The 23,445-nt window shown below is 41.0% G+C and overlaps 1 protein-coding gene across 4 annotated transcripts in view; it reads right to left on the bottom strand.

Annotated features, from left to right (window-relative positions):
- Positions 1-57: 57 nt before the first annotated feature.
- LOC148409109 (tubulin-specific chaperone cofactor E-like protein) overlaps positions 58-23,445 on the bottom strand; it is a 38,417-nt gene continuing 15,029 nt past the window's right edge. For all 4 annotated transcript variants that reach the window (XM_088441603.1, XM_088441604.1, XM_088441605.1 and 1 more), the window contains exons 3-9: positions 22,016-22,167; positions 21,807-21,946; positions 20,007-20,188; positions 17,906-18,162; positions 14,376-14,502; positions 12,402-12,518; positions 58-3,852 (exon numbers count right to left, since the gene is read on the bottom strand). In XM_088441603.1, coding sequence (XP_088297729.1) covers positions 3,507-3,852; positions 12,402-12,518; positions 14,376-14,502; positions 17,906-18,162; positions 20,007-20,188; positions 21,807-21,946; positions 22,016-22,157 — 1,311 coding nt within the window. In that variant the 5' untranslated portion in view covers positions 22,158-22,167 and the 3' untranslated portion in view covers positions 58-3,506. The remainder of the gene's footprint in view (positions 3,853-12,401; positions 12,519-14,375; positions 14,503-17,905; positions 18,163-20,006; positions 20,189-21,806; positions 21,947-22,015; positions 22,168-23,445) is intronic.

Below are 23,445 nucleotides of genomic sequence, written 5' to 3'. Positions count from 1 at the left end.
CCTAATTGGTGCAAAGATTAAAAAAAAAAAAGAAAGAAAACACCAAGAGACAGCACACAGATAGCATCATAATTTATTTTTTTTAAAGAATTCAAAGCAAACTTATACATAGAATACAGCTGTGAAAACAATGGCATCATGATAATGACAAAGAGAACGACAATAAAGCCACCACTGACAATAGAAAAGATATAAATTAATACACTGGGACAGAAAAAGGCAAAGCATTAGGCCAGGGGTGGCCAAGTTCGGTCCTCAAGAGACATAATCCAGCTATGTTTTCCCTTCAACTAACACACCTGATTCAAATGGTTAGCTCATCAGCATGCTTTGCAGAATCCTGAAACAATGCTGATTTGTGTCAGGTGTGTTGGTTGATGAGATACATTGAAAACAGACTGGAGTGTGGCTCTTGAGGACCAAACTTGGTCACCCCTGCACATTAGGCATTCGTTGTGGACTATAATCAAAATCTTCCTGGAAGTGAGGGTCCAACATGTTCAAATTTAGTCCAAATTTGTATTTGAAAGTTTTATTTATCGAACACCCCCAAATATGTTGAACGTATTTTATTTTGGATCGTTCAAGCACATTACATATCAAGATTTGTACTGTACAAAATCGCAAAAAATTCCTATGTGAACAGTGAGTTACTAACCCGATTCAAAGTACCGTATTTTTCGGACTATAAGCCTCAACATTTTCCTCATGATTTGAGCCCTGCGGTTTATAGGCCAGGGTGGCTTATCTGTTTTTTATTCTTATGCTAGCCACCAGCAAGCAAATGCGTGTATCTGTTCGAGGTTTCAATTTATGGAACGACTATGAAATAGAACTGAAAAGATGTGAATCAATGACTGTGCTCCAAAAGAGTTTTAAAAATATATTTAAAAAAATGTCTAAATTAAATAAGAGAATGTATAACATTTTGGGTAAATGTGTGATGTGTAAATTTTATATACAATACACAGTATATATTTTACGTATTTATGATTATATATATGAATTATGTGCAATGTGTTTTTATGTTTGTGTAAAATAATCTATCAAACAAAGGGAGATAAAAAAAAGATGCCATTGAAGTCTTGATTTCGATTTTGAACTGTTATTTAACAGTATTCTGTTAGTGTTGAAAATATATTTTCATCCATTTTCTATAACTATGTTGGGAATAAACATGCAGGCATGTTCAGTCTGTTAAAGAGAGGATGTTGCTATTGGCAGACAATTACAAAAAAATTAAATAACCAAAAAAAATTATAAACTTCTTTTTGTGGAAGTATCTCATTTTATTACTTACGGCTTCATAGTCCAGTGCGGCTTATCCATGACAAAAAAAAAAAAAAAAAATAATAATATATATATATATATATATATATATATATATATATATATATTTTTTTTTTACTTATATTATAGTCCGGACAATACGGTAATTCTCTGAATCTGAGAACCAAAAAAAAAGAGGCAAACAATTCACATTAAATCCCTTGATAGTGTTCACCACAAATATCAAGAAACCCCACCCGAATCTTTGTTTCCTGACATATCAGAATGTCTTCAAAGTCAAAGGTAAACTGAACTTTTTGGTCAAGGCAAAGATACACCGATATACCAGTAAGCTCAAAGATGAAATCTGAGGCAAGCTTCCCAGACACGTCCAAAAACTACAAACCTTTGTTCTATGTGGGTTTTCCCAAGTTCCCGCTGAGTTATTGTAAACATAACATTTCAGAGAATAATTTCAGGACATCGTCGCCTGTCAGATAAATTTCATACTAAGTGATTTCTTAAGGTATTCATTTACTTTTGTAATGTGAGCCAGTGGGAGAGGTCATGACCCCACATCCTGTGAAAGAGCGGACACTCGAGGTGTCGGGTTTGTGTTGGCGATGTAAGAAGGGTGGCATTCAGTCATACAGGTGGGGGTGGTTGGGTGGTTGCACCCCCCCCGCCCGTCACGCCAAATGTTGAACCAGCCAAGTAGATTGAGGAAGTGACCTGACACTACATCAGGTTTTTGGTTACATTATAGTCTGGAGCTCTGCAGGAAGGCAGAGGCAATCAAATTCTGGACCGGACTGTGCGTGTTTTTTTTTTTTTTTTTTTCTTTTGCAGTATGGCTCAGAACTCGAAAAGACTAACAAAATGTTTGTTTAAAGTAGCTGCAATTGCTTGAGCATAATTAAGGTTGACTGTTTTGTCATCAGTAGCTTTTAGCTCATTCACCACGATTGATGACTATAGACGTCAAAGATGAGATCATTCATTGAGGTAACTCATTCACTGCTTTTGACCGTATACAGCGGGAAAGGTTTAGGCACGCCCAGGTAAAAACTTGTATTAATATGCATAAGAAGCAAAGGAAAAATCTCCAAAAGACCATTTTCTAGATTAAATATTCTTATAATATCCTCTCCCAAAAAATTAATGATTTTATATCCCACATTTACACTTTCAAAATATGAGATGATCATTTGCCTCTGCAAAAATTTTGGCACTGCAGTTAATATCTTGTATTGCCCCTTTTAGCTCGTATGACAGTTTGTAAACAAGAGTTTTACAAAGAGTGTTTCACTTTTTTGTGTGTGGTAACTTGATTTTTTTTGGCTGGCTGTTACGCACCACTCTTTTAAGGTCTATCCTTAAACCTTCAATGATGTTATGTCAGAAAATTGTGAAGGCCATGGAAACTTGATGTAATTCACCATGGAATTTGAGATGTGTTTTGGATCATTATCAATTTGTAGAAGCTATCCTCTCTTTAATCTCAGCTTTTTCACAGAATGCATCAGGTGGGCATCCAAATTTTGCTAAACATTTACAGAATCCACTTTACCAAAAAAAAAAATAAAATAAAAATAAATAAATAAATAAATATATATATATATATATATATATATATATATATATATATATATATATATATTTTTTTTTTTTTTAAATAACATTGAAAATACCTTTCGAAGATGTGTCTATCATTCCTTAACTTGATTATGCACATAAGAACAATATTTTACTTGAGGTGCCCAAAATTTCAATCCAAACTGTGTAAGTCCAATGTTAAAATATTTTGGCGGTGAGTGAGTCAAGAATGGCATCTAAAATGATATGCATCCAAAACAAAAATATATTTGCAGTAAACAAGTAGAAAAGCCGTCTGAGTCACCTTCCTGCTAGTTATCCATCTTGGATTCAAACATCTTCCATCATCCATAATGGTTAATACCCAAGTCTTGACAATCTAAATTGCTTCATTTGGTGAAACTAGACAAAACTGGCAAGGTTTGAAACCCTGCAGTAATTGGTTTACACTCTGCAATTGAGGTTGTTGGGTAGGGAGCATGGTCGAGGGAACAGGTACTTTCCCATGCTTAGGCTGCCTGCTAACCCAACAGGCACCATGTACTACTGCCCAAATTTTGTTATATCAAACGGTGAATTCAAGTCAAAGTTCATCCAGTAAGTGTTGCCCCACCCGAAAACCACAAGCCAAGAGTCCTACCTCACAGATGTGAGGAGCTACAGCGGCTTTTTACCTTGGGCACTATGAGAATCTCGTCTCCATCTCGAATGCTGTAGGAGTGGAGGGCCCGGAAGCCACACTTCAACTCCTCCGGTCCAAAGACTGAAGACATTTCCCGGTTGATGTAGAACATTCTGATGCCATTGCTGGGCAGTTGAAGAAGAGCCCTCAGCTGCTTCTTCAGGTCACCCACCGTCTGCTCCAGGCGCAGACTGACTGCTTCCACTCTGTCACCCCAGCGGACATCCACAATTGTGCAGCGGGGGCTCAGGTCCACGTCGGCCAAAGGGGCCAGTTGACCGTACTTGGATACCAGCTCGCTGTACCTGTGGAAGTACTGCTGGTATCAGACCACTGAGGCTCTAAATTTCTAAAACAAATAATTACTTCTTGGCTACTGATTAGTGGAAAGCGAGTAGTGTCTTTCAGAGGTATTAAGCTCTTCTCTTGCTGAGAGGACATCTAAACTAGGAAAAATGATTTGCTGCTTTCAGAGTCACTGAGCTACTTCTTTGAAGACATAAGAAATACAGTTCGAAATCACATTTCGAGCTTCAAATTTAAGATAAAATGTGGGAAATATTTGTGCAGAATCGACACCATGTGGGATACAATTGTGAAGTAACAAAATTCAAACACTATTTTATACTTTTTTATTAACAAATAAAAACTTGAAAAGGAGCATGTGCAAAAATATTGGTCCCCTCTTTTTTCAGTGCAGCCAACTGACTCCAGAAGTTCCCTGATGATTTTTTAATGATTCAATTTGACCTAACTGACCTGACAAAGAGTCCATCTTTGTATCATCTTACTCTATACTGTAAATGCACCAACACTTAGTCTCAGAATCGGTTGAAGGAACACTAGGGAGGAATCAGAATCGAGAACAATGACTGCACCAAAGAGGTAAGGGACACATTTGTGAATAAGTTCAGAGGAGCAATGGGATATTAGACGATTTCACAAGCTTTGCAAACCTACCAAGAACAAGAGGGGCGGCTACCTAAAAACTAAACACAAAGCAGCCAAGAGGCCCATGATCACACTGCATGAACTGCAGATATCCACAGCTAACTTGGGGGCACCTGGCCAAAGGAAAATTATTAATCCCACTCTGCACAAATCTGGCCTTTGTGTAAGATTTGCAGAATAAAAGTCACTCCTGAAAGAAAACCATAAAGAAGCCACTTGGGGGACACAGAGGCTCAGATAAGACCGAAGTTGACCTTTTTGGGCCGGATGCAAAACATTGATTGGCAGAAGGGTAACACACATCACTCTCTGTGCACCTTCCTCAGGGTAAAACATGGCGGTGGTGTCGGAATCATTGTGTGGAGCTGCTTTTCTTCAGCAGTGATTGTGAGGATGGTGAAGAAATGATGGAAAGATGGATGGAATTGGCGAATATGGCAAAAAATATGATGGGAGTCTGCTTAAGATCTGAGAGTGGGGCGGAGGTTCACCTTTTAATGGGAAAACGGTCCTAAACATAAACTGGTTCAAAACTAATCGTATAAAGGTGTGAAAAAGGACAAGCCAAAATCCAGACCTTAATTCAATAGAGAATCTGTGGAAAGTTCTGCGAACTGCTGCGCACTAATGTTCTCCATCAAAATTTAAGGAAGTGGAGTTGTTTTGTAAGGAGGTAAATATTTGTCTCAAGATGTGCAAAACTTAGACACAACCAAGACATGGATAAAGTCGGAGTGTATTATCTCTTCCACAGGCGGTGCAGGGAGTTGCAAATTACTCCTGTCGTCATAAGCGCACTTCAAGCCATTTTCATTTCCATGGGTGGGGCCGGTGTGAGAGCACATAATAAGCAAGGAATGCTTGGAAATGCAACACTTTGGGGGTGTTTAGGGTGAGAAGTCAACATTTGAACATGGTTAAAAGCTCCAAAAAGTTGACTTTTAAAGTTACGACCAGGACATTTTAGAGCTTTAATTTTAATACCGATTTTGCTCATAGTTGTCAACCTGTCACAATTAATTATCAGCATATGCCTCATCATTTTAATGATTTCCTCCAATACTTGAGGAAACTGATAATTCTCAATATGAAACACCATTTCTGTAAATCTCTGCTTTTAAATATTTATATATTTCAGAATATATTCTGTATTCTCGGTCTAAACCACTGCCCTCGCAACATTTAGTAATTCATGGGCTCTTTTGATAAAAGTGTTGCAAAACATCATGTGCAACCAGTTGTATGAAAGACTGCATACTCTTCTAATCGACAATCAAGAATTGTTTTCCTGCAACTGATTAATTAGCATGTTTGTTAGTTTTGAATGTGCTTAAAGGTTGAAAATATCAAAACTTGCCGCCTCATCTTATCTCTCTGAGAACACAATATTCCCTCGCTGCCGTGAGGTCTCGTCTCCTTTCAATCCCCTTTTAGTCGCTCTGCTTACGCTGCCGGAGACTCGCATTTCATTTGCAGTCTGGTCCCTCCTCTTGCAACTAATCCTTCCTGTCCACCTTGTCGGGCTCTTTTCATGCTACGCCTGTTTCTCAATGACTTGCAATGTCACACAAGACATTCAAGCACCGTTGACCCGCTGATGGACAGATTAACTCTACTTCCAAGATTTACTCTACTTGTAATAGACTAATGGAATCGTCCAATTCAAAGACCATAATCCACTAGATGACTTTTTTTAAAGTATGTTTTCTGTTAAACACAGCATCAATCTTTAATTTTCTATTGAAACAGCCCGGAAAGTCACAGCGGACATATGTCAACTTTTCTTCTTTACCAAGGCAGTAATAATTGAGCCTAATGAAATTCGTCTAGCAATAAGTGGATAAGACAAAAAAAAAAAAAAAACCTTGAGGGATTCTATTGATTTACTTTGTGATGACCCGGCAAAGACAGGATCTCCAAATTTGGAGTTTTTGCTTTAACCTGATTAAAAAATAATAATAAAATTTAAAAAAAGTTACAGAAAACAGGACATCAAAAGATTTTGGGGCTTGCTCCAACTCTGTGGATAATACCCATGAATTTTCAAATGAAACAAAACTGTCAACCAGGTAAAAGCTACAAGTGGCCAAATAAATGCTTTTTGGGGGATATATGTTCCTGGTGAAAATATGGACACAACAGTAGCATGAATCATTCTACACTTTTAAAATTTGCCTGAGAGGATTCTTGACACGTGAGAGAAAACGGGAAATCAAAATGTTTTGGGCCTCTGTCTGTGGATAATATCTTTGACGTCTTAAAGGGACACTATTTAAGAGTTACAAAAAAATTGTGACTGATAATGCTCCCTATGTTTTCCCCTTACCTTTACCCATACGATCAATTTAGCTACTCACTTGTAAAAGTTGATATTTATATCTTGTTTATAATAAATACACTGATGAATAATAATTTTCGTTTTGTTTTCGTTTCCTGTTTTGGTCGTGTGCGAAAGGGAAGATGGCTGTGCCCATTGAGCAGCATTGAGCACAATCCGATGCCATCTGGGTTGAATTAACCAGGCAGGAACGTAATTGATGCACTTTTTGTTTGTCATTTCAGTTTTCACCACAAACGCACACTCAAAACTTCAATAAACATAGCAATTAAAGCGGCAAAGAAACAAGGATCTTCTATTTGTGGTTCAGTTTGGTGTCATCAGCAGTCATGTTGAAAACACTACAGCGTTGTGTCTATGCTACAGCATAGCTTAAAACCAGATTGGAACTTTTCAGAAATGCCATTTACGTCAATAAAAGAGTGTAGGTGGTCATACGCCACCTTCTCCAGGACTTTAGAAATAAAGGGAAGCTTGAAGATGGGCCTAAAGTTAGATCAGACTGTGGGTTTAGGGTTGTGTTTTTGATGAGGGGCTGGATCACAGCATGATTAAATGCAGCTGGAACACAGCCACTGATCATAGATACATTTATGAAGTCTAAAACACAGGGCCCAATAGTATGGAAAACGTCCTTAAAAAGATTAAGGGATGGTGTCACAAGGACAGTACGAAGGCCTGAGATGGTATACTAGATCAGTTTCAATTTCTTTCAATATGTTCAAAGTACATTTACACCATAGAATATGTCACTCATTCAATATACAAAAGAGAAATACTACAGTGACTACAGTGATCCTCCTACTTCACGGTTAATGGGGGCTGTCAACCCCCCGCGAAGTAGGGTATCAGTTCCTAGATTTCTATGTACGCCCCAATATAGCCGCAATACATAAAAATCTTTTTTTTTGTATTTTTTGCCTATTTTATTTCCTTTCTCCTATTACTTAACATTACATTATCCTTATTAACATTATTAACATTATTGTATATTCATTAAATATCTAATATTACTTAGGTTGTTGAGAATTTGTTCTCAGGACTGGTTATCTGCACCAAGACTCCAGTGAAAGAGTACGCAAGTCATCATGTTGAACTTCACATTTATTTTGGCTCATGTATGGTGTATCATGTAGTATCTGTTGAATAATAAATCAACAACAATCTTAAAGTCAGTAAACTAACATATTAACACTTAATCGATGAATTTACTGTATTTTTAGCCGACATTAGCGGGTTAGCAACAACTAACAACTACTAACTATAAAGTGCAACCTCTACACAAACGAACACATATACAGAATAAACACTCATCGCTTATTAAACATAGGCAGTAGCGTGCGATATCAACATAAATGATAATAAACTATAAATATCAGCTTACGTTGTCATTCACTACGTCACCGTAGCGAGCCGAATGACACACAGAAAACGTTAAACAGAAAACGGAAATGCAACGTGACCCGACAAATTAAAAACATGCATTTCAAAATAAGATAAAAAAAACATCACAAACTCTAACGCTTGAAGAATTCTTAACATAGTTATTAACTAATATTACTTAGTTATTTGAATAATACAGTACTGTATAATGTACTTTTTTGCTTTTTAACATTTTTGTACATTTTTGCACAATTTTTAAATGATTTATTATTTTGAATTTTTTTTTTTTTTTTTTTCTGGAAAAAAAAAGTGAAGTACTGAGAGTGCGATATCTGAGACCGCGAAGTAGGAGGGAGGGATCACTGTACTGCGTAAGCACATTGCAGGGGTTATGTGGAAACAATAAGGACACACAAAAATCAGAAGACGCATGTAAACTCAAGTTGCAAGTGGCAGGGGATACAACATTTTTCAGGGAAAACTACAATGGCACAACGCAGACTCAATGCGTAAGTAGTGCAAAAGAAACCCAAAACATTATTACATAATGCAAACTGTGTTACTTTTGAAACACAGTTTATGTACACTGGATTTAAATGTCGCAAATACAAGTGCTTGCTACTCAGAAAATCCATTAAAGTGCAAACCGCAGGAACTTTTGAAGAACATTTCAATTTCCCGCAGTGATTCCCTACAGGGGAGTTCTAAGTTCCTCCAAGCCATTAGAGTCTTTTTGGCCCAAGCTGGAACTTTTTGTTGGCTGATGAATGCCAATTGGTTGGCAAAAGGTCACTTGATTATTTTCTCTTAACTGTAAAGATGTTTAAGAGGCCTCAGGTGTCATTGCTGAGCAACACCACATCACCTAAGATGTCAGATGTCATCAGTCTCAATTGAATGATCTACCTAGAACAGTGAGTTGCGGTGGGATGCAAACCACCTGGAAAATAAGAACTTTGTATGACAAGGAACTAAACGTTCCTCGTCTTGTTGGTTGAAAATAGTTAATGTATGTGGGGGTTTTTTTTGGTCTCTTTCAGGGGTGTGGCCAACTCTGGTCCTCGGGGGGCCACTATCCAGCATTTTTCAGATGTTTGTGTCATGCATCACACCTGATTCAAATAATCAGCTCGTAGGTAAGCTCTTCTTCACCCACGATAATGATCTAAAAGATGCAGGATAGTGGCCCCTTGTCTATTTCCTTGATTTAGCCTTCATAAAGAACAAACCCGTTTGGCCAGCAGAGGACCTGGCAACAAAGCAAAATTAAATCTAAGAAAATTGTGTGACGACTAGATTAGGTGTCTGACATTGTAAGATTTGTAGCAGTAAAAAATAAAAAGCCCATCCAACTGGCAGATGGTAATGGATGACCCATCCCCATCAAATCAGGCCTCGTCTTGGGCATGGGGATATTGCAAACGGGCAGTAAATGTCTTTTTTTTTTGTCTTATTTGCTAGACGTGGCCGGGCTTTTTTTTTTTTTTTTCATCAAAACCGAATGTTTCAAAACCTCTGGCCAAAATAGATTTGCGCTATTCTTTTTTTTCGCCAAAGATGTGGATACCAGTGACATCAGAGGCGGAGGTTCTTTGTGATTGGGCAGAATTTGCAACATTACTGCTTCCTGATGACTTGACACAACTTCTTTAAATAAATGACGACGACAAGGGGGAGACTATGCGGATTTAAATAAGCCGGTTACATGCTAACAAGGCCTCAGACTATGGACCCTAGCAAAAGAGCAGGCACCCGACCTAATTAAAGGCTCACGCAAAGGATCCAAAAAGTAACTTTCACAGACTTCATAGATACAATTTCGGCAGTCTTATTTGTCACTTTATAGAATCTGCCTAACAGCAATAATACACATTTATCAAACCTCTGATTGCAATTTTACAAGCAGTCTTCATTAGCCAAGCAATGTAAGTTAACACTTACATATAGTTAATTAAAAAAAAAAACTGTTGCAATTCATTTTGACTTGAATGAATGAAATGCAAATATCTAATATTTTAATCTCTAGAATTTTAATCTAGGATAATTGAATTTTACCGTGAGCCTCATAGTGACCTCACTCCGGCTTGCCTTTGTTCAAGAGGAGCCATCCACCTGAATGCACACCGGTGTGCGACTGGGCCCGGCGGGGGCCTTCTGATGGCAGCTAATGTGCAGCAGTGTTTGTTGCCAGCCAATCACAGGGCACACATAGACGAACAACTAACTATTCACGCTCCCAAACATAATTTGGAGTGTCCAGTATACTGTAGCTACCATGCATGCAACAAGCCAGCATTGTACAATTTCTGGTGAAGGAACAATCTAGTACTGTGGAAATATATTGATAAGTGCTATATATCTATGTTCCAATAGATTACACTGATTACAATGTATTGTAAGTGTTTGGTGATCATTTTCACTTCCCAGGCACATTTTTTGTATATTGGTCTATGGCAGGGTTGTCAAACTTTTTGCAAAGTGGGCCAGATTTGGTGTGTTGAAAATGTAGAGGGGCCAACCTTGGCAGGCGTTCTTTACATATAGCAGCAATTAATTTAAATACATTTTAGCGAACCGTTCTGTGTTTAACATTTGCTTTTTAAAATGTTCATTTCAGCTATCTTAAGCATGTGTTTTGGTTAATTTGAAACATGCATATTAAAATTGAATTGACATTAAATACTGAAATTGAATATTCACCTAACTTTACTTTTTTTAACACGTTAACTTTTTGTAACAGCTGAACAGAAGTAATTGTACTCTAGGGTGCAAATTACATTTGAAACATTAGTCATATCAACAAGTGCAGGGCTCATTTAAAATATGAAATTAGTAACTATAAATGTTGGTTAGATTTTGAAATGGTTATTATTCTGGAGTGAAAACTTGAAAAAAAAAAACGTTTTCAGACTTATCGTGAATGAAAAATAACTTGTCTGCATGAGTGTGATGGGTGAAACTGAAATCTAGAGTACGGGACAAAGGCCAGGTGTGGCTATATGGCAGTAGTATGGATGCGCAAAATGTCTTGTGAGAGTCCGATAACTGTGTCCTCACATGGTTCTTATTTAAGTTCATAACCGAGAATGTCTTCTCACACAAATACGTCGAACCGAACAAGCTTAGCATTTTCTTACCAAATGCTCGAATCTATCGTAAACTTGTCCTTATCCAGCTGTCAGTAAAAGTTGGCGATATAAAGCTGCTGGTGCTGACTGCATCACACTGCATCCCACTGCACTTTCTCCTTTTGTTGATTGTCGCCATTTTAGAAAATTAGGGGCTCATACAGTCATATACACTCATATACTAATTTGCTGTTCCTAATTGAGCCTATAGATGGCAGCATTTAGCACACACAGGTAACAGCGCTGCTGCCCAATGTATTAATTCTCCATGTGGGCCAGATATTGATTTTATGACGGAGGCTGCGGGCCGGATGGAAATTGACCACAGGCCGCATTTGGACCCCAGGCCGGACTTTGGACAAGTCTGCTCTATGGCATATAATGTACAGTCCTGGTGGTATTTCTTGGTAGAAAGGGAATTTCTAAACACATTTTCCAAGTATCCTAAACTTATAAACAAGTAATATATGCCATACCTTTCATTTTTTTCAGGGGAAAAAAAGAACATGTAGTTAGAGGCTTAAGTATATTTGAATTTTTTTTTAAGTATATATGAAAAAAAAAAATCTACCTGTATCCATTTTCCCAATCAAAATGCTCTGCACAAAGTAGTCATTGAGTAGGGAGAGAGTGGTGGCATTGTCCTAACCCCCAACCCTGCCCCTCAATCCTAGTTAGGGATTTCACATCCTCTAACTGAGTTAAGTGGAAAGTCTACTGTAAAAAATGAAAAATGTGAGTAATAACCAGGTGAAAAAAATAAGTGTGCCAAGTAAATGGACACTACAGAAGAGAATTCTACCAAGAGGAAGTGAAGATACTGTATGAAGTTCTCACAGGTTTGACTCAATGAAAGCTAGGGCAGATCATTCTTGCCATCACAAAAGGCAAGTCTATTGACTTCTGTTACATTATACTTGGCCATGGCAAAGCTCACATTTTCATTTACTGTAAATCCTATTTGTTCGTGCTACGGTAGCATTAATATAATAATACGTTTCCATTTCGGAAACTTACTGGTCCTGACATCTATTAAATTTGAATTAATTTTCACCTGTGTGGGCGCTGCTGCTCAGGACAGTCCTGGTAGTACCGGATGAAGAATCTCTCAGCAGCTTCCCTATCATTGTCAGACACCGCTCCACCGTTCAACACTAAGACATTTGGCAACCTGCAAATCAGATGCAGCAACTCAGCAACTTGGGAAAATAAAGAAGCAACAGGTTAAAACAATACACTGATCCTTGTTGCCTTGTTGTTAACAGACATGTTATTTAGAGACCTGTAACTGTTTGACATTGTGAAAAAAAGGGCACGTCTCCTTTAATGCAGTACAGTGGTCCCTCCTCTTACGAACATCTCGTTAGGAAATATTCAGGTTTCCAAACGCCTTTTCGGAAAAAAAAATGTCTCTGTTGCTAATATGTATTAATGCACAAATGTAATTCTAATATGTACAGTTTTTGATGCATTTTTATAATTTATGAATACTACAATGGAGAGTTTTTCGGGCTTGGAACAGATTAGGCTATTTACATGTAAAAAGGACCTCTACCTACAAAAATTTCACATTACAAAATTACTTCCGGAGCAAATTAATTTAGTAAGTGGGGGTATCACTAGTTTTGAACAATTTTTCAATGATGTATCCCCTGTAATGTATTTTTTCAGCAAAGTCCCCCTGACCAAGCGCAAATGTTTTTTAAGCGAGAAAAAAATCTTAACTTAAAACATGTATGAAAATAAAATAGGGCTTAAAACAGAGTCCAGCGCTATTTGTGTCAAATTTATTAAACTTGGGAACTATATTTGCTATGTAATCCCAAGGCATATATTATTCAGTAACTCCAGAAGACTGATCATGTAACCTTATCCATTTTTAATGGTTCATCTGCCGGAGAATGGCATCACTAATGAGAATGCATAACGTATAAAAGTTAAACAATTAAGGAAAGTAGTCTCAATAATGGAGTTCACCATTAAGTTGCTTCAGACTTTACTGGATTTGGTAATACAGTGGGCCCCCGTGTTACGAGATTAATCCGTTCCGCGGTTGGGCTTGTAAGGCGAATTCACCGTATGGCAGGCAAACCAAACCTATGTTAAACAGCTAATGGGTTTAGAACCCCAGGTAAAAACATAAAAATTGAACATACATATTAAAAATTGGTACCAAATTAGTATAGTAAGTACTACGCAGATATAATAAACATGTACACAATCAGAAAACTTAAAATAAATTAAACATATAGAAAGGATTTAATTATCTTTGAGTGCCGCTTGTTAAGCCCATGTTCCCTAGTAAGGGTAGCCTAGGCTAGGCTAGCTTTGTATTTCTTGATTATCTCCAGTTTCGTTTCCGTATAAACAATCTTCTTACTTCTTCTCTCTAACATCACTAGCAATCTTGGGACGCATGGCTTAACCCATTCAACTTTGAATCAAGCAGTGAAATGCACTGTAAATATGGTATTGTAACCACTCACAATTGAACAAAGCTTGACCGTTCCGCCATTTTGAAATGAGTGAGGCCGACCAATAGCAGACCAGCATTGTAGTGATGCGCTGCATGGAGCCAAGTTTGACGGCAACTGAAAATAAGTGCAATTACCTAAAAACGCCTGCAGATGTGAGGCAAAACAACACAATTACAGCCAAGCCCCAAGGGTCATGACAGTTGTTTTCACAAAGCGGGGAAAATACCGTAAAGAGGGGATGAAAAAACTCAGTATTCCACGTCGCAACATGAAAAAAAATGTAAGACAGGGACCCTTGTAACCCGGAAGTCCACTGTAATTTGAAAAGAAAATTGTACCGTTTCTGTCATGACATCAAAAGTAATTCACTTTGGTGTTGATCCAAAATATGTAAATGTGAAATTTGAACATTTGAATTAAATTTGCAGATACCTGCTGAAATCTTGTTCAATTCTCAAATACCCCTAAAATGGTGTCATGTAACCCCACCATTTGAGAACCATTTTTTTCATACAACAAATTAAAGGACTTGGAATATGTTGAGATCTTACTGTGCCAGCAGGAGGCTGCGACGCTCTTTTGTGCTATATGGCTGCAAAAGCGGAATCCCCATCACTTTCAGTTCTTGCAGCCTGGGCAAGAAATTCAACCTCTCGATGTCCTCCCACTTACTCAGCCCTGAACAACAGAACATTATCATGATTTAGACAGGATTCAGCAATAAAGCCCTATGATTTGTTTGCAATGTTGTTGTAATGTTAATATTAATAAAATTATATATAATTTTATCATATATTATATATATCAATATTATGTTAATATTATGAAATACTGTATGCTTAAACCGCACTCGTTTGGTAAATTGTATGCTTAAAAACTATTTAGGAAGCTAACATTTCAAAGTGAACTCAGATCTTATCTTATATTAATTTCCCTATATGTTATCATAAACCTATCCTATAAAAAGACAGCAGGATTTTGGAAGCCAATCACCGATCCGATGACAAACCAAAATATTTAAAAACTGGTTTATACAGCCTGGAGGTGGGGCTCGTTGGCGAGCGCTTGGTGGCCGGGACTGCACCCATGGGGCCCAGCCGGGCTCAGCCTGAAGAGACGTCATGGGTCCCCCCCTTACATGGGCTCACCACCTGTGGGAGGGGCCATAGGGGTCGGGTGCAAAGAGAGCTGAGCGGCGGCCAAAGGCGAAAACCTTGGCGCACCAATCCCCGGCTACAGAAGCTAGCTCTTGGGACATGGAATGTCACCTCTCTGGCTAGGAAGGAGCCTGAGCTGGTGTGTGAGAATGAGAAGTTCCGACTAGATATAGTCGGACTCGCCTCCACACACAGCTTGGGCTCTGGTACCAGTCCTCTCAGGAGGGGTTGGACTCTCTTCCACTCTGGAGTTGCCCGCGGTGAGAGGTGCAGAGCTGGTGTGGGCATTCTTGTTGCCCCCCATCTTAGCACCTGCACATTGGGGTTTACCCAAGTGGACAAGAGGGTAGCCTCCCTCCGCCTTCGGGTGGGGGGCCAGGTCCTGACTGTTGTTTGTGCCTATGCGCCAAACAGCAGTTCAGAGTACCCACCCTTTTTGGAGTCCTTGGAGGGTGTGCTGAAGAGCGCTCCCTCTGGGGACTCCCTCGTACCGCTGGGGGACTTCAACGCTCACGTGGGCAATGAGAGTGCTTTGTTATTGGACTTCTGTGCTAGTCACGGATTGTCCATAACGAACACCATGTTCAAACATAGGGGTGTCCATATGTGCACTTGGCACCAGGACACCCTTGGCAGCAGTTTGATGATCGAGTTTGTGGTTGTATCATCGGATGTGCGGTCGCATGTTTTGGACACTCAGGTGAAGAGAGGGTGAAGAGAGAATACTTCGAAGACCTCCTCAATCCCACCGACACGTCTTCCTCTGAGGAAGCAGAGCCTTCGGGCACCGAGGTGCGCTCTCCCATCTCTGACCTTGAGGTCACTGAGGGGTTCAAAAAGCTCTTTGGTGGCAAGGCTCCGGGGGTGGATGAGATCTGCCCAGAGTTCCTGAAGGCTCTGGATGCTGTAGGGCTGTCTTGGCTGACACGCCTCTGCAAGATCGCGTGGACGTCAGGGACAGTGCCCCTGGATTGGCAGACTGGGGTGGTGGTCCCCCTTAATAAGAAGGGGGACCGGAAGTTGTGTTCGAACTACAGAGGAATCACATTCCTCAGCCTCCCCGGTAAGGTATATTCAGGAGTGCTGGAGAGGAGGGTCTGTCAGGTGGTCGAGTCTCAGATTTAGGAGTAGCAGTATGGTTTTTGTCCTGGCCATGGAACAGTGGACCAGCTCTACACCCTCGGCAGGATCCTCCAGGGTGCATGGAAGTTCGCCAAACCAGTCTACATGTGCTTTGTGGACTTTGAGAAGGCGTTCGACCGTGTTCTTTGGTGATCTCTGTGGGGGGGTGCTTCGGGAGTATGGGGTAACGGACGCCCTGATACGGGCTGTTCGGTCCCTGTATGACAGATATCAGAGCTTGGTCCGCATTTCCAGCAGTAAGTCGAAATCGTTTCCAATGAGGGTTGGACTCCGCCAAGGCTGCCCTTTGTTACCGATTCTGCTCATTACCTTTATGGACAGAATATCTAGGCGCAGCCGAAGCGTTGAAGGAGTCCAGTTTGGGAGCCTCAGCATTGCATCTTTGGTTTTTCCGGATGATGTGGTGCTGTTGGCTTCTTCAGGCTGTGACCTTCAACTCTTACTGGAGTGGTTTGCAGACGAGTGTGAAGCGGCTGGGATGAAGATCAGCACCTCTAAATCTGAGACCATGGTCCTCAGTCGGAAAAGGGTGGAATGCCCTCTCCGGGTCGGGAATGTTTTCCTGCCCCAAGTGGCGGAGTTCAAGTACCTCCGGTTGTTGTTCATGAGTGAGGGTAGGATAGAGCGTGAGATTGACAGACGGATCGGTGCGGCGTCTGCTGTCTTGCGGGCTCTGAGTCGGTCTGTCGCGGTGAAGAAAGAGCTGAGTCGAAAGGGGAAGCTCTCTGTTTACCACTCGATCTACGTTCCTGCCCTCACCTATGGCCATGAGCTGTGGGTCGTGACCGAAAGAACAAGATCCCGGATACAAGCGTCAGAAATGAGTTTCCGCTGCAGGGTGTCCGGGCTCTCCCTTAGAGATAGGGTGAGAAGCACGGTCATCTGGGAGGGACTCAACGTCGAGCCGCTGCTCCTCCACGTTGAGAGGAGCCAGTTGGGGTGTTTCGGGCATCTGGTTAGGATGCCCCCCGGACACCTCCTCGGTGAGGTGTTTCGGGCATGTCCCACTGGAAGGAGGCCCCGGGGACGACCCAGGACACGCTGGAGGGACTATGTCTCTCGGCTGGCCTGGGAGCGCCTGGGCCTGGCCGGGGGATCCTTCCGGAAGAGCTGGATGGAGTGGCCGGGGAGAGGGAAGTCTGGGCTTCCTTGCTCAAGCTGCTGCCTCCGCGACCCGACCCCGGAAGACAGCGGTAGAAGATGGATGGATGGATGGTTTATACAGTATACAGAACAGTCTACCACTGTTATCCATGGGGTTTTGAGACTGGACATGTTCACAAATAGCCGAAATTCGCCCACAAATTGACACCCTCTGAAATGGTTAAAAAATAAATAATGAATAACAACAATGACAAATGAACACTAAAAACCACCCAGAAACACTGCTGAACAAACAAAATGGGTTAAAAAACAAAACAAAAACATATCCTTCCAAAATCAAAATTGTTCAAAAAATATTTCTGAAAGAAATGAAAAAAAAATCTGACTGTACATGCAATCAAATTTGGACTAACAACATTAGAGATCGTCTTTGGAGGAGACGAGATTGTGTTTGCTGTTTTATTTTGCAGATCTGATTAATGATAACAAATGCAATCCAGCAATCAGATCTGTATTGTCTATATGTGTACTGCTTGTTCATTGTTCAGATTAAATTGCAATCACAATATTGAAGAAAGATGTTGTAATTATAGGTTGTTTCGAAATCCTTAATCCTCATAACCCAACCAATTTGGATAACATCACAACACTGACATTGTAGATGTATCTGTAATGACCTGAGTTGTTGAGGCTGATGCAGCGTAAATTGGGGAAGAGGCACTGCATTGTTTCCTGTGTGTCTCCCACAGACTCCACGCTGTTGTTGGCCAGCACTAGGTCGCTGAGACTGGGATACATCAGTCCAAATTTGCGCACCTCCGCCCAGTCACGCAGGTGGTTGTCTGTGATCTGCAGCAGGCGCAGGGACGGGCATGATGTACAGGACTCTGACACTTTGTGGTAGTTGTTTAGGCACAGAAAAAGCTCCACCAGCCTGGGGACAAAATGAGGCACAAATATGTAAATGCTGCCTTTGCCAACCACTCTCTGGGTTGTCACCATATTGTGCTGGAGGGGTTGGTGTGTCCCAATTGATCTAGGAGCTAAGTTGTTGGGGCTTTATGCCCCTGGCAGGGACACCCATGGCAAATAGGTCCTAGGTGAGGGACCAGACTACGCACAAACCACTGACCCTTAATGATAAGTGATACTATTGGGCGCCTCTTCCCCTCCCTCTAGTAGCCAGGTCTATAGATCACCATCTGTGAGTGCAATTAGAGGCCAGATGCAGTGTGAGCTCAACGACAGCCAAAGGTCAGGGACCTCAGCGCTCTGATCCCTGGCTGCAGAGGCTAGCTCTTGGGACATGGAATGTCACCTCTCTGGTAGGGAAGGAGGCTGAGTTGGTGTGACAAGATATAGTCACAGACTCGCCTCCACACACAGCTTGGGCTCTGGTATAAGTCCTCTCGAGAGGGGTTGGCCTCTCTTCCACTCTGGAGTTGGCGCAGAGCAGTTGTGGCCATACTTATTGCCCCCTGCACATTGGGGCTCATCCCAGTGAATGAGAGGGTAACCTCCCTCCGCCTTCAGGTGGGGAGACGGTTCCTGACAGTGGTTTGGGCTTATGCACCCAACAGCAGTTCAGAGTACCCACCCTTTTTGGAGTCCTTGGAGAATCCTTGGGGAGTGCTCCCTCCAGGGACTCCCTTGTTCTGTTGGGGGACTTCAATGCTCACTAGGGCAATGATGATACCTGGGAAAGGGGTTGCTTATTGGGAGGAATCCAGTCCTTTCCTTCGATAAAACATGAACAAAAATTAAAAATTTGTTTGTTGGCAAAATAACAGTGAGCATATTTTCTATGTTACAACAGTGCTCGATTAGCATAATCTTATATTATTCGGTCCTGCAAATGCCATGAGTATTAAGGGGTGCTGGAGAGGAGGGTCGAACTTGGGATTCAGGAGGTGCAGTGTGGTTTTTGTCCCGACCGTGGAACGGTGGACCAGCTTTACACCCTCGGCAGGATCCTCGTGGGAGCATGGGATTTCGCTCAACCAGACTTGGACTTGTGGACTCTTGTGGACTTGGGGGTTTCAGCATTGCATCTCTGCTTTTTGTGGATGATGTGGTGTTGCTGAGTTCTTCAAGCTATGACCTGGATCGGTTCACAGCGTGAAGCGGCTGCGATGAAGATCAGCACCACAAAATATGAGACCATGGTCCTGAAATGCTCTCTCCAGGTCGGGAATGAGGTCCTACCCAAAGTGGAGAAGTTCAAGTATCTTGGGAGTCATGTTCATGAGTGAGGGAAGGCTGGAACAGGAGATCAACAAGAGGATCAGAGCAGCATCTACTGTTGTTACAGACTCTGTACTGGTCTGTCTTAGTAAAGAAGGAGCAGAGCCAAAAGGCAAAGCTCTCTATTTACCGGTCGATCTACGTTCCACCCTCACCTATGGTCATGAGTTGTGGGCCAAAAGAACGAGATCCCGGATACAAGCGGCCGAGTTGAGTTTCCTGTGCAGTGTGTCTGGGCTCTCTCTAAGAGATAGCGAGAGAAGCTCAGTCATCCGAGAGGGGCTCAGTGTCAAACCGCTGCTCCTCCGTGTGTGGCTCCGAGAGGAGCCGGTTGAGGTGGCTGGAAATCCGGTTAGGATGTCTCCCGGGCGCCTCCCCGGTGAGGTGTTCTACGCATGTCCCACTATGGCTCTCGGCTGGTGTGAGAATTCTTGGGGATCCTACCAGGGTGCTGCCCCTGAAACCTGACCCCGGATAAAGCGGTAGCAAATGGATGGAAAGGATGCCTTTGTGAACTATTTGCTAACTACTTACTCAGGCGTGTTTCGTGTGAGCATGTGCACAGTGTCCCAGCTGATGTGTGTGTTGATGAGGACAAGGCGGCGCACCCGGGCAAAGACCTCGGCCATGCATGGTTCCAGTTTAGCGCCGTTCAATGGGTTCATGCTCAGGTTGAGGAAGTCCAGGCGAGGAACATTGGCAACAATGGCACAGATCTGGGAATCCCAGTAAAATTAAATTAGTGTCCAATCTGTTTTTTTTTTTTTATTTACTTTTCTAGGCAGTCACGAACAATGTTCCCTCTAATTTTCAATGCCTCTGAGCAGTCACACAAATTCCCTGAGCAGGCTTTGGACCAAGGTGAGCAACTTCAGACATGCAGTGAGTTGCCTGTGCATATCTGATGTTGCTCCCAAAGTGACCTGTATCACACAAGTCACATTTTGTCATTAATGAGCAAGCGGCCCTGGCCTGAGCCACAGCAATAGTGGGATCATTTGTGGCTAGTGCTTTAATGAGGCAAGGCAGCTCGGATTTCCAAGAATTCATGTGAACACCATGACCTGGTGATGTCCAACAACTTTGAAACATGTGTGTGGACCGGTAATGTGCTTCTGGTTACTTAACCCGTCATTTATGAGGGGATAGTTGAGGTGACAAGCTTCGCCCAGCACCAACACGAGAGAATGATGAATCTATGATTGACATGTTAACAAACACATCACAACTATTTTAGTTCATTTTCAACAAGTTTGTGATTATCATGATTTTTTTTTACATCACAAGTAGTCAAATCCCAGCTATTTTTGTTTGGTTTTAACAAGTTTGTTATTATTTTTTTATATCTTGAGCAACAAGTGTTTTGGACATGACAGTGTAATGTATATTGCACTCGTCACTTGGTAACTAACGAGCCCCAAATTGCGGAAAAAAAAAAAATCTCACCCACTTTCATCGCTTGTTCTTCTATTTGCATACACTCCAACAGCCATACCATCTTAAAAGAAGCACATTTCTTCTTTACTTTGGCTTGGTGAATGGGTGCCGCTGCTCGTTCGTTTCGCAAAGAAAAACGGTTAGCATTTGCGTCTTTTAACTCTGCACTCATTATTTGCTAGCTAACCTAACCGGGGTGTATATGCAGGGACAGTTTTTGTCAATGCGTTTGATTGGATTAATAGTGTAAGTGAAACTTATCGTATGATTCGCTGGACACTTGCCACTCACTGTCACAATGCAAAATGGTACAGAAAACAATATTATTGGTCTCATTAATAAGACAAGATGAGGTTTAATATTAGATATTATTTATTACGTTTATATTGCATTTTGTTTTATGCGCAGCATAGCTTTTCTTGTGCGCTGAGAAGTGAGAGCAGTGCGCAATTGTCATGTAAAGTGAGGATGACACCACATGTACAAAAAAAAAAGTCTTAAGTAACCTTCACACTGTACTGATTAAAATAATAATTCTGAATAGTGTGCAAAAGTGCAAACACATCAACCTCATTCTCAAATTACTTCCCTGGCTTCCCAGCACATCATGGACTTAATATAAATCTAATTCTTACATATTGTCCCTTTAAGTAACATATTAACCTTTAGTGTTTGATGCTGCATAGTTTCAGTATTAATTTAAAATTTATGAAAAAATATCCCACTGATTTTGCATGCGCCACGCAGGCTGGTCTGCTAAATGGCAACTATCAGGCGAATTGGTCAGACGTTTGTGTACTGCGATGATTTTCAATGTATGCGGACTGCCTTGAATGGCACGTGAAATCATCACTGAATTGGATGTAGAGAGGTAATGGTGACAATCGTTTGGCTCACCTCAGCCCAGTCGAAAATCTCATTGTAAGACAGGTCCAGCTCAACCACATGTGCGCAAAAAGCAGCGATGTTGGACTGGTCGCCAGCCTTTTTGATGCCGCAGTCACTCAGAACCAGCACGTTGGGCAAGAACAAACGACCTGCGAACAGGAAACCTTGGCATTAGGATCAGCAACAACCGGGAAATCATACCGTAAACCGTCGCTAACCTTTGATGGGTGACCCGGGAGGAGAGGGCAGAACTACCACACCCAGGCCTTGGCCGTATGGAAAATTCTCTGTGTTATATTTGTCACTAATAACTTGCACGAAGGTGCGAGCCTCCTCTTCATTACAGGACTGATGATCCATTGCCTCTACTCTGAAAAGAAAATGGTGAAGCTACTGTAAATGATGAGCACTTCATTTTTTAAACTTGTTTATAGGCATGTGCCAATAAGTGGATTGGCAATATAACGTAATTTTGGTTATTTAAAACCATCCAAATCTCCCAAATCCGGGACTTTCTTTTCCCTCCCACATCCTCTGCCTTAGCAGGCAATTGCACTGTGCAGCGGGAGCCTCCTCTCATTATGTAACATACATGAGTTCTTCGGCTGCAGCAGCCAATCGCATTATAGTTGCTGTTGTCCAATTTTTGCTTCACCAATTAAATACAAGTCATGTGGCTAACATGCTATCATATGCTACTTTAGCGGGGCGTTTTGTGCTATTGTCAAAGTAGGAAGTGAGCAGTTGCACAAGCTGGTTGAACAGTTAAAACAAAGTCGGCTATGCAGGAAGATTTCTGCTCTTGAAAAAGAGCTGGTAACTGTTGCGAGTATGCTACGAGCTAGCATAGAGAGCTAGTGATCACCGTGGGAGGGAGGAAGGACTGTAGGGAGAGAGAGCGAGCAGAGAAGAGCACATTTGTGTGTGTACTGTATGTGTGTGTGAGCAGAAAATAAATGTTTGTCTCCACATAGTACTATTAACTGTAACAGTAGTTGTAGTGTTGGTATTTAATTTGAAATTGCTAAATTAAAAAAAAAAAAAAACTATTGTGCAGTATTTTTACACTTGCATATTTCAGTTCGAATTGGATGTGTTCAATCAGAAACAATTGATGCATACAATTTAAATATACATTTATTGTGGGGCAAAACCGTTTTGGTCACTGAAGGTTTTTCGAAAGGCTTCACTGAAGGCTTTTGTTTAGCCTGGCAAATGTTTGTTATTGTAAAAAATTGTGTATCATATATTTTGTTTAAAAATACAACTTTTTTTAACATTATATTTTTTTTAACATAAATATTTAGCAAAAATATTTCAATTTATATATATATATATATATATATATTTTAGAGCTGTAATGTCAATACTGTGATATTTCTGCTCATGGTTATCATACTGCTGATATTATCCAATGTTAACTTGTATAACAGTTAAGGAACAAAACTGATTATATTAATTTCACTTTTTTCCTTTGGGAAAATTTAATTCCAACTTCCACTCAATCAGTCATGGAGCTTATATTACTTGTTTGGTGAAGGGGGGGGGGGGGGGGGGGGGGGGCACATTGGAGCAGCACATTGGAGCACGCGAAGCTAAGCTTACATGAGCGTCAATTTAGGCCAGGAGACGAGCTCTAAAAATAGCC

The sequence above is a fragment of the Hippichthys cyanospilos genome, chromosome 18, assembly GCF_059441005.1.
Source record: "Hippichthys cyanospilos isolate Australia breed blue-spotted pipefish chromosome 18, RoL_Hcya_1.0, whole genome shotgun sequence".
In the NCBI taxonomy this organism is placed as follows: domain Eukaryota; kingdom Metazoa; phylum Chordata; class Actinopteri; order Syngnathiformes; family Syngnathidae; genus Hippichthys; species Hippichthys cyanospilos.
The sequence above is the reverse complement of the archived record's forward strand: the minus strand, read 5'-3'. Positions and strand labels throughout refer to the sequence as shown.